Source organism: Molothrus ater, chromosome 9 (assembly GCF_012460135.2).
Source record: "Molothrus ater isolate BHLD 08-10-18 breed brown headed cowbird chromosome 9, BPBGC_Mater_1.1, whole genome shotgun sequence".
Taxonomy (NCBI): Eukaryota; Metazoa; Chordata; class Aves; order Passeriformes; family Icteridae; genus Molothrus; species Molothrus ater.
This window is the reverse complement of record NC_050486.2, coordinates 21886923-21901617: the sequence shown is the minus strand read 5'-3', so window position 1 is coordinate 21901617 and position 14695 is coordinate 21886923. Positions and strand designations below refer to the sequence as shown.

The 14695-nt window shown below is 38.5% G+C and overlaps 1 protein-coding gene across 1 annotated transcript; it reads left to right on the top strand.

Moving 5' to 3' along the window:
• Positions 1-1202: 1202 nt before the first annotated feature.
• LOC118689673 (riboflavin-binding protein-like) lies at positions 1203-10771 on the top strand. The gene is made up of 5 exons (XM_036388078.2): positions 1203-1341; positions 2064-2163; positions 3267-3395; positions 7702-7813; positions 10515-10771. Exons 1-5 carry the CDS (start codon positions 1203-1205, stop codon positions 10758-10760), a joined length of 726 nt encoding a protein of 241 aa, XP_036243971.1. The 3' UTR covers positions 10761-10771.
• Positions 10772-14695: the final 3924 nt, after the last annotated feature.

Here is a 14695-nt window from a genome sequence, read left to right as displayed (position 1 = left end):
ATAATACAAGGAAAAATCGGGCAGGAGGGGTTAATGGCATTTGAAATATAGGAGAGCTATTGTTTTTCTAATTCTAACCCGTGTTTGTACTTTCCTCTTTATCATGTCGACGTTTGCAAGCAATAAAAGGGCATTATGTGCTGGTCATTGCATCTGCTTTTGAGATAAATTTGTGTTAGCATTCCAAAGGGTCAAGGAACTCTTCCAGGGCAAACAAATTCTGGAGCACTGATGCCAGATGGTGTGTATATAAAGTGGAAAATGGGAAAAGCAATTTACTGTGTTCCTGTTCCAGGGAGAAGTATCACTCAGAAGGAAAGAAAAAGAGGTGAGAAATTACTGAGAAACTGAAGAGATAGTTGTTTTTTTCTGTATAAATTGTTCTTTATATCTGAAAAGTCTAGGTACATAGAAGAACTGCAGTGCTTATTCAGACAAAATTATTCCAAAAAGTTAACAGGAATATTTAACTAAAGAATGAAGGATTAAAATAATAATATGTACAAAGAATAATGCATTGATTTATGTAACAAGTTCTAGATTTATCTTTATAGGTGACTAATGTATAGCCTGTGTTTAGAGAAAGTTTAGTCATAAAGACAAAACATTTTTGTCTTGCATTTTTGACCAAACTCTACAAAAGAAGCAGAAAACAACAGATCTTATTCTTAAATATAAATTCGCATAACTTCAACAAAGGTGAATATTCAATGTAATTTATCCAGCTCAGGTGGTGAACACTACTATCTCACTTGCAGTTGTATTTAATGGGTAATTTCCAAGTGTGCAAAAAAACCCTTCAGGTTTTAGAACTTATCAATATTTTCTTCAAATCTAGTGAAACATACAAATATCTCTTGGAAGGTTTAAAAAATAATTCAGCTCAGTGGAAGAAATTTGAAATAATTTTCTTAAATACTGAAAATTATAACATGTTTTCATACATAGTCTGAATTGATGACTTTTATCACTTGCCACCAAACCTCAGAAATATGTAACAGAAGGCTAAGTGTTCAGTTATAAGCCAATAGGAAGGGAGAATGTGTCTTAGTATTTCTGTGTGCATCTTTGCTGAGCATTTTTATTTGATCATATATGTAGTATTTTAAATGCAGTCCTTCCTTTTAATGTTATGGGCTCTCCTAGAAATAAAAGATGTAAACAAAGACTTCTCTCCATACAGCAAAAAGAGCTGAAGAACAATGCTGAGGTTTGCTATCACCCTCCTTGCTGTCATAACATCATCCACCTGCCAAAAATATGGATGTCTGGAGGGGGACACCCAAAAACTGAAGCCAGGTCCTGAGCCAAATATGCAAGAGTGCACTCTCTACTCTAAATGTAAGAGTGGTTTAATTTTTTCCAAATATGGTTAAGAAATACAGCATTGTACACACTAATTGTTTTGGCATTTCCCCTAATTTCTCAAAAAATATATAAGATGCAGTATACATTGTACTTGAAAAGCCTCCTTCATTGGCATTTTGCTGCATGCAAACCAGAGTAAGATTCTGGGTCTTAACAAAGTCAGCTGTAAAATTCTCATTGACTTCATTTATTTTCTTTTCAAAATTCTGATGCTGTCTGCCTTTCTTGTAGTTCCATCTGCTTAAAAATGTTTACAGCAAAGATTATTTTGGTTTATTGTAATTAAGTATAAGAATCAATTGCAGCAGACACCAAACGGGAAAATTTAAAATTGAAATTCTATTGTAAGCAAAGTACAGTACTTATTAAAATTCTTCAAGTCCTTTTTTAAATGTTTGATAGTTTTCAAAGTTAGTATCCCTCGGGATGTGCCATCTGGCAGAACACTGGTAAAATTCTTGGGACTCTCTGGGCACAACTTGACAAAAGCACTGTTTATGTCAGTCTGCTTCACCTGGCATTTACACTGCCACTTTCACATCCAAAATTGTTAGAGCTTGAGTACATCTTCTAGTTACTACTAAGAGACTTTACCACGTTATGGTTCAAACCAGATTCATCTTATATTTTGTGTCTTCCAAATACAGTGTTAAAAAGCAACACTTAATGCAAGATCTTTGTTTTACTCCCAACAGTTTCCTGTTGCTATGCAGACTTCACAGAGCAATTGGCTCATTCCCCAGTAATTAGAGTAAGCAACAGCTACTGGAACAGATGTGGGCAGCTCAGTAAATCGTAAGTCAGCTTTGATGTTTGCTGTGTCCTGCTTCCCCTGATCTGGGCTGGAGCAGCCACCAGCTGCTGATGGACATTAGGTTACCGTAAAGATTATGTCACCCAGCCTAGTTCCCCATCACCTTTTCTCTATACCTGACCAACCTCTGACTCTTCTTCTCCTCTCACATAAACTCACAAATCCCTAAGTCTGCACAACTTCTGCCATTTTTTCAAGACAGGGTTATTTTTTTTTCAAATTTGATTTCAGTATAGAACCAGATCTTGCAATGCAAACCAGTCATAAACCCAGTAGGTGACAACCACCCTGCACCTCTGGAGCTCTCCAACCATCACCCGCCAGTGAAAGTGATCTGTAATGAATAGAGACCAGGCTTCTTCCTTTGTTTGGAAAGCACATCAACTAGATTACTAAATCTCACCAAAAAAAAAGCACAGGAGCCCAGAAATGAAACAGCTGAAAATTTAGAATAAAAATTCTTGTAGTCCTGTGGGTTTTGTAACCATGAAAAATGTCTCCTTAATTAAGATTTTTAGTACAGTACCTCGTTAGATGTTAAAGCTGTGAAACATGGCAAGTTACAGAAATAAAGGGATGAAAGTACAAAACAATTAAGCAAAAACAGATGTGAAAAAGTAACAGCTCTTGCCTGCCCCTCCCAGGAGAGCATCACAGTATGTGATTTTAAGTAAATTCAGCTGGGCTGTGGGAAAAATCTAAAGATTAATGAAACCATGAGGCTACAGCACAGACAAAGCTTCATACTATAGTTCTAAGCTACATTTTATTATTGCCTGGAATTGTTGTTGCCAGGAAAACTCAAGGCCTCAAAAGTTTACAGAAAGCTTACACAAATAGGGCTGAAATATGCATGGAAACATTTGTGCTGTAGCTGGCTGTGGTAATTGCATGGTCAGAGCCTGTACACAAAGCCAGAGGAATGAGTTTCAAACTTAGGCATTAACAGGGCCAAAGGATGCTTTTCTGTGTTTTTCTCCTAATCCGTAGTATTGCATCCACATCAAAGCAGGCCTAGAAAACTGAGGCTGTAGCCTTGATGCTCAGAAACAGGCTTATTTGTGGCTTTTCTCATCCACCACAGCTGTGAAGATTTCACAAAGAAAATCGAGTGCTTTTACCGGTGTTCTCCAGATGCTGCTTACTGGATCCATCCCAATGACACTGCAGCTATCCAGGCTGTTCCATTGTGTCAAAGCTTTTGTGATGACTGGTAGGTTCAGCTTTTTTATCAAAGTATTTTTATTTAGTTTTAATATGCCCGTGATTCAGTGGTGTAACATCACCTTTTCTCTTGTTCTGCTTCTGAATTTCTAGTTTGTTGTCTCTGCTTTTCCTTCTGCTAAGCTACTGCCCCCAAAATAATAATGACACTAGCTGTGAATGCAGGATGGGGACACTAAGATGAGTTTAGTGACTTGGGGACAGCACTGCCCTGCTCTGGGGGAGGATGAAGTGCAGTGGCATCATGCCAGAGGAGCTCCTGCCACACTGAGAGGCACTGGCAGCAGCAAGAGCCTGCCCACCCTTTGAAAAGTCCATGTCTGTGAAATATCATTTATGCAATTAGCATTTTCAATCTGAACACTTGATCATTACATGATTCATTTGTTTTGCATGTATAAAATGCACTACAAAATCAGGAAAGGTATCAACTCCTGTGGGATTTCAACAAAATATTTTTACAAATTAGCTTCATTCCTTAATTTTTCCCTTGACCTTATCCCTTCTATCATCATACTCTCTGAAATCTCTTCTAAAAGCCTGAATATCAGAGACAATTGCAGCCAACTAATGCTAAAATTAATAATAGCAACGAGCAGCATAATAGCATTGAATTTTGTTTCCCAAAACACAGCATCAGAGAATCACATTATGTTTTGAGTGCAAGGCACATGGTAGGGCAACCCAGCACCCATCTGTCCTTAGTGTTGGGGCAGGAGAATTATATCCATGTAGGGTACTGAGGTTTTTCCACTGGTACTTATCCAGCATATATCTCTCCCTCCCTCTTTCTTTCCTTTCCCTCCCTGTTTTGAGATGTTGGATCTTAAAAACATCACCATGGGACACATAAACTCAGTCAGCACCTTATGAATGTTGTGCCCAGTCACTGGAGGAACTTGTCTGGATGTGTGTGTGAAGCACAAACACCCCAGGCTCTGTTTACAGGATAAGATTATAAGTGCTAACTTTCCATGAAAGTAATGGACTGTGAATGTCTGGATCCCTTAGGCCACTCTGAAAATCATGGAAAACCATTTCAATACTTCTAAAAATTTTATAAAAGAGCTTTTCTTAAAAGTACAAAAGATACAGAACACAGTAGGGTTCTCTTGGGCTGCTCTCTGCCCCACTTCCCTAGGGCTTACACAGCTTGAATATTATTGACATGTGGATCCTTTTCCATTCCCTCCAAGGGCAAAATCATGTATGCAGTGCAGAATTTTGGTAGGATTTGTCTTCAAATATGTCTCCATTGCTTTGTGCCAGTTAAGGAAACAAGAAGCATAGCTTGGATTTGTAATGGAAGTGAGTGTGAAAGGCTGATGTATTTCTTAGCTTTCCTAGAGGTTTCTCTAGGAATGAATTTTATTTCTGTGTCAGGAAACTACACGTGCCTCAGGAACAGATTTGTCACATGCAGTCTTCCTTGATACGTTTTTGTAATCTCCTAAACTGAATCCAGATCATTTACCTCCTTGAAGATAAAGACTGAGACCTTGAATTTACCTCAGTGCTCTGAATCTTAAAGCTCAGAACCAATTACCAAATTTTGCATTTGGGTGTTAAAGCACTGGCATTGCCAGTGAGCTCTAGAAGAGCTCTAATGGGCAAAATGATAGAATACCATGATCTAAAACAAACGTGTCCCAAAACAAGCAGCATGAAAAGTCTTTACTAAACTGTTATATCAAGTAAAAGTGTGAGAGTAAAAGATAAAAGAAAATGTGTGCTGTAAGTTTAGTTTGCATCTATTAACTAGTTTAAGCCAGCTTTATTATATATGAGGTTTATACCAAAGTGTAGATCACTGTAGGTCAATTGTAGATCATGCAGGTCAATATTACATTGCAAAATCCTCAGTGTTCCCTGGGCACTTCAGAGCCTGCAGGTAAAGAGTACTTTTAACTTTTGGGGTGTAAACAGTACTTTTAACAGTGGGGTGATTGAGAGCTGCTGCCCAGGAAAACTGACCCTCTTCCAGTAGAATCTCCTGGTAGAGAGAGGATCTGCTCTAAACAAGTCCTGAGCAATGATCTATGGCTCCTGTTGGCGTCACAGATGCCTGGCCTGAATCAAAAATGTACTGATGGCCCATTACCCTGCGTGCTGGTCTGTGTGCCTGCCTAATGCCAATGTCAAACCCATTCCTTCACCCTGCTTAAGGCCTCAGGCTAGAAAAGAGCCTGGACAGAATTCCCACTCTTTCTGGTGATTTAAAGTAACATTTTTTCATGTTCTTTTCACTGGAGGCCCTTTAGCATGCTGTAGCACTGCTGGTGATGTGACCTACTTCCTCTACATACTGTGAGTGTGCCTGCTGCATACTGTATGTCTTTGTGGCCAGAAATGTGCAGAGTATTCTGAATGAGCAGTGACTTAATTTAAAAGAAATCCATCTGAGTAGCTTGGGGCCTTCCTTTTCTTTCTATTGTTTTAGGATTCCTTGCTCTCACTAGTCCTTAAAATATTGCTTTTGAAAGAGCTCAATGTACAAGTCACTTTCTCATTCACCTGTGAAAGGGCCCTGTGTCCTAGAAAAGAGAAAGAGCTAATTAGAAAAAATACAGTGGAAAAGGCTTTAAAATAAAAATATCCTACTCATTATACAGAGGGAACTAATATGGTCAGGGAGGGTCTTTTAAGTATTTATGTTTCTCACATTTAGTTAATGTTCTAATAAACAACATATGAGTTTCTGGACTGGAGAAATTGGACTTTTCACTAACCATGACTTTTCATAAACTTGACTTCATAATTACTTCCATTGGGATAAAGAAAAACACCTAACAATGGAATTATGCCTTGTCACCTGCTTATAGCACAACCCACAGTCAGGTAATAATTGTGGTTAGGAAACATTTCATCTTGACAAATCAATAAATAATGGTGAATAAAAATGTAAACACTTTAATATATTTTATTCATATTCCTTAGGAAACCAAATGCATACCATGAATATTAATTTCTCAAATTTTAGCCTCTATTTCCAGCAAAGCCCCTACCTCTGACAGCAGATTCAGGGATGAACCCATTGAGAGTACATGTCTTCTGACCCTGAGCTGTTTACTTCAGGCCCTGGTTACCTTCCATCTGTTATTGCTTTTTCTCCCACCAAAAAGCCCAGAAAACCAGTGTGAAGATACTGCAGATATGCATCTTCTGACCTTTCTGAATTTGCAAATCTGCTGCAATGTCCAGTTCTCGTGACCACATGACAACCCACATATTTCATTTTAAAATGTAAGGCTGCAGCCCTCGTGATATCAAAACAGTTTTGAAACATGACCCTGAAGATTAAAAATGACAAACAGAAAATCCATCCAAATGCACTAATTACGAATACCATGCTAAACATGAACTTTCTGGAAGCTGTGCCTCATTATTTTGGCACTCTCAGTTACTGGTATGAATAGTCCTACAAGCCAATGAGACTAAATTTAAGAAGATGTTAACTGATTACCAGAAAGTAAAGTCCTTAACTAAAGTCCTTAAAAAAGGTAAGAGCCAAAAAGTGCAGCATAAAAGAGAAGTGGAAGGGAGGAAATGATGTAGGAAGATGGTAAGTCATGAGATCTCTCATCACATCGACCAGCCAGAACTCTATTCATTCCAGGCCATTTATAGGTTTTTTCCTACATTACCACTTAAAAATTAAAAATAACTTAAAAGTTAAGATTTTAGACCTATGCTCTAGAGGGCTCTTATCTTTCCTTCTCTTTTTAACTTCTTTGAAAATGTCATTCTGAGGCTGACAGCCTATAAGTTTATATTATTTTGGTTTTTGTGGAATTTCCTTATTTCAGTGCACATTCCTCACAGCAACTCCCCTGCCTGGCAAACGTCATTCTTCTTGTCCCGTATTAATTCATAAATACAAACTTTCCCCACATCTCCTTCAAGTGACAGTTCACCCTTAGCACACCTATGCTCTGTTATGATACTGAACAGCAGCATTCATGAAACTCCCTCTCTCCCTCCCAGGATTTCCTCCACTCAGAAACATCAGATAAACAAGCAGAAAACACCCACAACATTTGCTAAGTCTGTCAGTATAAAAGGTAGTGAGTGAACTGTTTAGTTTTCATGGGAATTTAGGTTTTCCTGGGCAGCTCAGAGTTTATGAACATGTCAAGCTAAGATAATGTGCACATTGCTTGAAGATCTGTTGCTAAGCTGCAGTGTAATCACACCACGTTACTAACAAAGCCCCTGGACATCTCTTTGACTTGAATCTGAGTCCAATGAAAAATGTGAGAGAAGTAACTTTATCTTCCACACTAATCTCCATGAAGGTATGAAGCCTGCAAAGATGATTCCATATGTGTTCGTAACTGGCTGACAGACTGGGAGTGGGATAAAAATGGAGAAAACCACTGTAAGGATAAATGTATTCCATACCGTGAGGTAAGAAAACCTGATCAACTGAAGCAGAAACTTTGGCATTAGGAGTTCTGGGGTTTTTTCACTGAATATATGGGAGTAAAATGCCATCGGTGAATTATTTTTACTTCAGCAGTTTCAAGCTATTCTCGCATCAGACTTTTTAAGTACACAAATTTTCAAACATTCATTTTTATGTAACAGTACTCACTGTAGGTAGATATACATTTAATTAATCACTAGTCATTCCAATTGGGAAACAAAAGTCCAAGAAACACAGATATTTTAACCCAGTGGGATTTAAAAAGTAAAAGATAAATGAACTTTTTTCATACAGAAACACTAAGATGCAATTCATAGGGCTCCTTACACAATATGGAGCTCTACACTTCTCTGTCTTTTCAAACTGGAATGTGAATTCCCCAACCAATGAGGAATTTTTGAAGTTGTCTTGCCTATTGGGTATCCTTGCCCTATTCTCTATTTTACCTTGTCCTTCTCCATCCCATCTTTCTGAGAATGTTTAATGGTTGGGATAACTAATTTTATGAGCAAAAGTGTATAAAATGAGAACTGACAAGACTTACAGGCAAACAGTTGCCTGGAACCTGGTTTACAGACTTTTCCAGAGTTAGGTAGGATTTTTCTAGTGACTCAAGTAAGTTTAGCATCAGAGTGATATAATACAGTTCAAAAGTGTATTTGAATATTTTTAACACTTGAACTTCACTGAGTCCATGAAAAACTGCCCAAATTGAAGAAGTAAACAAAATTTAGGTGAAGTGCTTAGGGACTGGTAGTAAGGCTTGCAGATTCATTATTTTGAATTCAATTCAAGTGCATGTACTTCCAGAAGTCAGTTCAGCAACTGATATAAGTGGAAAACATAGTCCAGTTCGTGCTGGATTGTTGTCTGCCTTGCAAAAGTGACACTAATCAGCAGACTCAGGAAGGTGGCCAAAAACAAATGGGCTGTGGAAACTTACAGCTTAGTTTCCCAGATGTGCTAAATCATCAGTAGTTCCAGATGAAGCGAAAAACAAAATTATAATCTCCATAAATAATCTGCAGTCTCTGTTCAAGTTGTCCCTGTTTCAGAGATAGGAGTTTTTAACCTTGAGTTCCCTTGCACTTATTTCTTAAAGAAAATATACCATCTGCAGGGAAAAACATGCAGCAAATTCCAAGGTCTTATCACTTGAAGCCAGGCACAGCTATTCCTTAACTAAATGGAACCACACCCTAAACTACCCATGTTTTTCACCACAAATAGACTTGCATGGTAAGTAATCATAAGGATGAAATTTCTGCAGAGAAATTAAAAAACATGCATTTCCCATATGAAGATTACATGATATACAAACACTAGACTGCCTTGGTTTGGACTCAGCTCATGGAGGGGTTCTCAGATGTCAGAGCACTGTAGACAGTTCCTTTTTTCACACAGAGGACCAATCAGCAGCCCTACATGTGATGTATGCAAGTGGTTCTAAGGCCCATTTGGGACAACTGCTGAATAAAGAATAAATGCTGAATATTAAGGATGTACAACTGACCATGGCCAGTTTTAGCATTGTCATTATTCTCCCAGCTGGGTGCTCCCCAAGCAGTGTTAATGCACAGGCTAGGACATTTTCCAAGAAGCTAAAGAGTCAGAATCCTTTGCAGAAATTTAAGATTATGTTGGGGATAGAGGCTATGTGCTCCATGCCTTCTCCAGCACCTGCAGCATCCATGGTGCAAGCCCTGGCTAGAGATGGTATTGGCTGAAAAGCTGGTTTACAGACTACAAAGTCATTGGGGCTTTTTGAAATGGACTTTCTATTATTCATAAAGGATAGTTTTTTAAGGCAAAAGACAACGTAATTTTTGCACATAGGGACATAGGGAAGAACTTGCTAATTTCTTCAGATAAACTCAAGCTGAGCAGGCAGAACGTTGTCACAATGTGAGCTCAGCAAACAAGCAGTATCTTTGTTGTGTGGTTGACAGGTCCTATGACACAGGACTTACAAAATGCAATAGTGGCAAGAACAGAACGGTTTCACTTGATAAAGGTACAAGAAGGTACAAGAAGCTGCAATTCACAGTTTCTTGAGCCAGAAAGGCCATTGCCCCACTGGAAAAAGCACCTTGGAAGCTTGACAAAAACTTACTTTCTTCAAGCAGTTGTTAAATTATGTCTCTTTTCTTTGCCTGCAAGGTCCTGCCCGGCCATGAAGTACATTGCAGCAGGCACAATGAGATCCCTCGGAGCTGTGACTCCACTGGGCTGTGTCTGGCCTGTAAATAAAAAGATTCCTGTATTCAAAGCACTATCTGGCACTTTCAGCACTACTCAGATTTCAAGGCATGTCAGAGTGTCCTGACATGCTACAAGTTGCAAAAGCTCTCACACACAGCTTTAACTGTCAGCCCCAGAGAGCTGCTGGGCTGTCAGCCCCAGGGTGGAAACAAAGGGCAGCTGTTGATCCCTGCATTTTGTGTAACCACTTGCTCTCAAAACAGGCAAATTACTTTTGCCCGTTGTGGGACTGGGTAACATTTTCAGACATCTCAGAAGAGATGAAGCATAGCACACAGCAAGACAATAAACTACTCCAGACAGTGTTTTTATATCCTGGCACAAATTTTTAAAAAGTGATAAATGTTGATCAATTTGATACAAACTGATGCTAATTCAATTTATTTAAATGTAATGAGGCATTTCTTATTTGACGCACAGATGTATGCAAATGGCACTGACATGTGCCAGAGTATGTGGGGGGAGTCATTTAAGGTGAGCGAATCCTCCTGCCTCTGCTTGCAAATGAACAAGAAGGACTCCATTGCAATCAAGTATCTCCTCTCCAAAAGCTCAGAGGAAAGCTCCAGCAGCAGCAGCAGCAGCAGCAGTGAGGAGCATGCCTGCCAAAATAAACTCCTGAAGTTCGAGAAAGTAAAGCAAAAGGAAGGTGAACGGACCAGATAAATGCTACTGGATGGATGTCAGCACAAGGGAAATCGTGGTGGAGGCTGGGCTTGGGGCATCATGCCAGCCTGCTTTAACCCTTCCTTTCTAGAACATAATAAATCAATGGCTGGTTCTATTAATCTTTCTCTGATGTTTTTGCATCTGCATCACAAAGCTCCAGACAGGCTAGCACAGGTGTAATCTTGGCACTTGAACTGAACAGCTACAAGCCTGAAGGAAACATCCAGGGGTTGACTTTCAAAGAGAAGAGGCACAGGCAGCCCCCCTCTGACTTAAGGTGGAACAGTGAGAACCAGAGACCTCTGGAAGGTCATGCCTGCCAGTAATGCACCAAATCTTCAACCCAAACACTTCATTAGCACAGGCACACAGCACTCCTGTCACGAGTTACTCTGTGCCTGGGTCTGCTCAGATAAAGAAGAAATCTTCAGGCAGAAATAGGTCAGGGAGCCTCTCTACTGAACATTGAAAATGTATTTATTTTGAATCTTAAAAACAGGGCTTTATAGTGTACTACCTAAATCCCTGGATCCAAATATTGTCAGTACACAGCATACACAGTCTGTTGCACAGGACTTTTACCTTAAGCAAAAGCAATGGAAAAGTCTCCTACAATAGTGAAATTATTCCCACTGAATTATTCCAAACATAATGATCTCTGAGAAACCAAAGTGTCAAGGACACCTCCAGTCAGGTCTCTCCCATCAGTAATTCTGTTTCCCAGCATCACTGTTACAGTCAAATTAATAATCTGCACCAGTCCCAGAGGGATTTTTAAGGTAAAAATTAAGGAAATCCTGCTTTCAGTTATGCATCCATACTTCCTCTGACATCACTGCAGAGTAGACAGGTCTGTGCCATTCTGTACAGCCTTTTGCAATGCCATCACCCCAGAAAATATGAGAAGGGTTGAATTTGGGGGTCACATTATCAAATTCAGCATCATCTTGGTGCTTCTAAAGGATCTGGTTGCCTTACAGCATTTAAGGATCTGTTCCGCTGTTCAAACAATGACTTGGCACATCCTCTTTAACTGGGAGAATTTTAAAAATCTAACACACTTTCTTCACTGAGCTGTTTATTTATTGGAATGGTTTCACACAGCTGCAAAAGTAATGCTAAACCCATTAGGTCATGCTCTGCTTCCAACCAGCTTCTCAGTACACTTAACAATGGACTAATTCCTAACAGCATTTTTTTGAACAATTGAATTGTTTTCAGAATGATACTTTGCCACATCTGTATTTTGTGCTAACTCAATTTGTCAGTTCTACTGTTAGAAAAGGAAGAACAAGAATTTAGTCTTCTGTAAAGCTCTGATAGTCCTTTTCTCCCCCTATTTCACTAACTCTGTTCTTTCCTGTCCTCTATTGCACCTCAATCAGAGCAGAAATTTTCCTGCATTTTATTTTGCTATGCTCAAAATTCAAGAATTAATTATCCCCTCTCACTGCTGTTACACCAATTTTTTTCCATATCACCATGAACAAACCTTTTCTTCATGTTTTTTGTTAAGCATAGCACAATTGTTTCTGCCTGTGTCTCTGCTCTTTTTCTTCCCATTCCACTTTTTTCTCTTTGCTCTGACTAAATTGCTCTTGAAACCACTCTCAACAAACAACTCCTCCATGCTTAGTTTCAGGATGACCCATAAGAGTGATTACTGCATGCTTTTGAGGAACATTGGGTCCTACAGCAAGATAAAGGACCAAGAAAGATCGTTTTGCTCTTATTCATAACTTTCCCACTGACTCATGATGCACCCTAACCAAATTTAACTCTTTTGTGACCCAAATAATTTTGCAGAGCTACCATATTTCCTCTAGGTCATCTCTCTTCTAGGATAAGAATTCAATAACTTCTCAGTTGTCCCTATGGGACAGTTTTCCACTCTACAGCTCCCTGGTCCTAGAGGTGTGAACAGTGATCTTAGCTCTCAGGCTCCTTGCTTTGCACTCGCTTGTGTCTCAAAAACTTGGCATGAATATGCCAATCTTCTTAAGCCACTATCTAGTTGCTTTATGTACACAGAAATTTACACCCTAACAGCCTTTGTGACACTCAGAAATGCTATCAGTGGATATTTTACATTTACAGAAAGACTAGGATAACTCAGGTAAAGCAAAATGAAAAATAACACAAATGGCTAAAAAACAGATCACAGCAATACACTGTGGAGGTAACAGGGAAAAGAAATATCCAAGTTACTGGTGGCTGCAGACATCCCCAGATAGTGCTGCCTGATTAGGTAGGTGTTTCTATGCATCACAGCCCAAAAGCACATGTCCTGCCTCTGGAGACACACTGGCCCAGACCACTGAAATGCCTCCATATTTAGTGACACTAGACTTCACTAAGATCTTTATTAAAATGTCACAATGGTAGTCAAATGCTTTGGGAAATAGATTGGGAAATAATTCCTACACCAATCTGAGGAAACAGATTTAAAACTCTTACCAATAAATTAAACTGGACTTATCAACAAGACAGTGTTGATAAAAATTAAAATTGTGGCCAATTATTGACTTATTTACAACCTGGCTAAGAATCAACTTTTGTACTGTGCTACTTGGGCCTGGTGTCATGTTAACCAGCTAAGCTGGGTCATCCTGATTGCTCTGTTTATTTAATGTTCTTTCCTTAAACATTGGCAGAATACAGTGAATCTTCTGAAATTTCACTGACAGGCCAGGATTTCTTACAAATGAGACCCTTCATGAGAGATCTGTTAGAGTTCTTTAGTCTTTGTTATCTTAGCCTACTGTTTTAAAATTATGAATATGGTTTATGATGATGATGAACCTCATCCTTAATTACTTGCAGACTGAAAAGAATTCCATCATACTTCTGTAATACAAATGCTTCATCCAGCACATATTTCAATACTCAGTTATTATCGATAAAACTTGCCCACTGTTCCTTGTGCCATTGCAAGGCTTTCTTCCTCAGGCCAGAACTTCCTGTAGTACCTTTAGAGTTCTCATTCTATTTTTACGGTTCATAAATCTCCACAGATATTGATTGCCATAGAGTCTTACTTTTTAAAAAATAATAAACATCAGTAATCATGACATTTTCAACTTTTGTTGCATTTTTCATGTGCAGGTTTCACTCAAAACATTTTATAAATATTCATTAATCTTCAAAATGTATCTGAGAGGAAAATAAGTAGTGAGAAGCAAGCTGTATCAGTGGGAGAGACTCAAAAAGAGACTTATCTGATCGCTGCAAGTATTGCAGAACCAGGACTAGCACAGACAAGTTCTGTTGCAGAGTCTTTTTTTACATTGCAAATGGAGCTGCACTTTGTAAGATAAACCTCTGAAAATGTTATTATGTTAAATTACCATGCAAAAGTTATTATGCAAAAATTATAGAATCACAGAATTGTTCATGTTTGAAAAGACCTTTAAGACCATTGAGCCTGATGCTCCAGGTTTTTATGAAATAAAATAGTGCAAAAAGCCTGAGCATCCAAAAACCAAAACAAATTATTAAACCATACATTTCCATGGACCTTGAAGGATAATGAAATTATACAAAAAATAACCATTGCACTATATAAGACAAATAATGTCAAACAGGCTAATTTTCCTTGCTGAGAAACAACCAGCCCAAAGAGAAAAAGAAAGATATAGATGAGATTTGGCTTTTTAAGATTTTGATAACACTTGATATAATATTCTGATAAGCAACTGGAGAAAATCAAAGTGCAAATGAAATCACCATAATACTTGCTTAAAAATACATTTAAATTTTACTATGAGTATGTTGTTGTTAAACTCAGATCTTCTGTTAGAAATCCCTAAGGATCTGTTCTGATCCAGTCAACCCTTATGTTTTCCTAAACCATGAAGCAGAGATTTTACAAGCACTTTGAAGGACAAGATTAGAATAAAAATTATCTTTCCATCCAAAGAACTAGACCAAGC

Excerpts from the sequence above, each read along its gene's own strand:
- LOC118689673 (XM_036388078.2), top strand. The coding sequence starts at position 1,203 with ATGCTGAGGTTTGCTATCACCCTCCTTGCTGTCATAACATCATCCACC. Across the intron at positions 2,164-3,266 it reads TGTGGGCAGCTCAGTAAATC|CTGTGAAGATTTCACAAAGA; the intron begins GTAAGTCAGCTT and ends CATCCACCACAG. Across the intron at positions 7,814-10,514 it reads AATGTATTCCATACCGTGAG|ATGTATGCAAATGGCACTGA; the intron begins GTAAGAAAACCT and ends TTTGACGCACAG.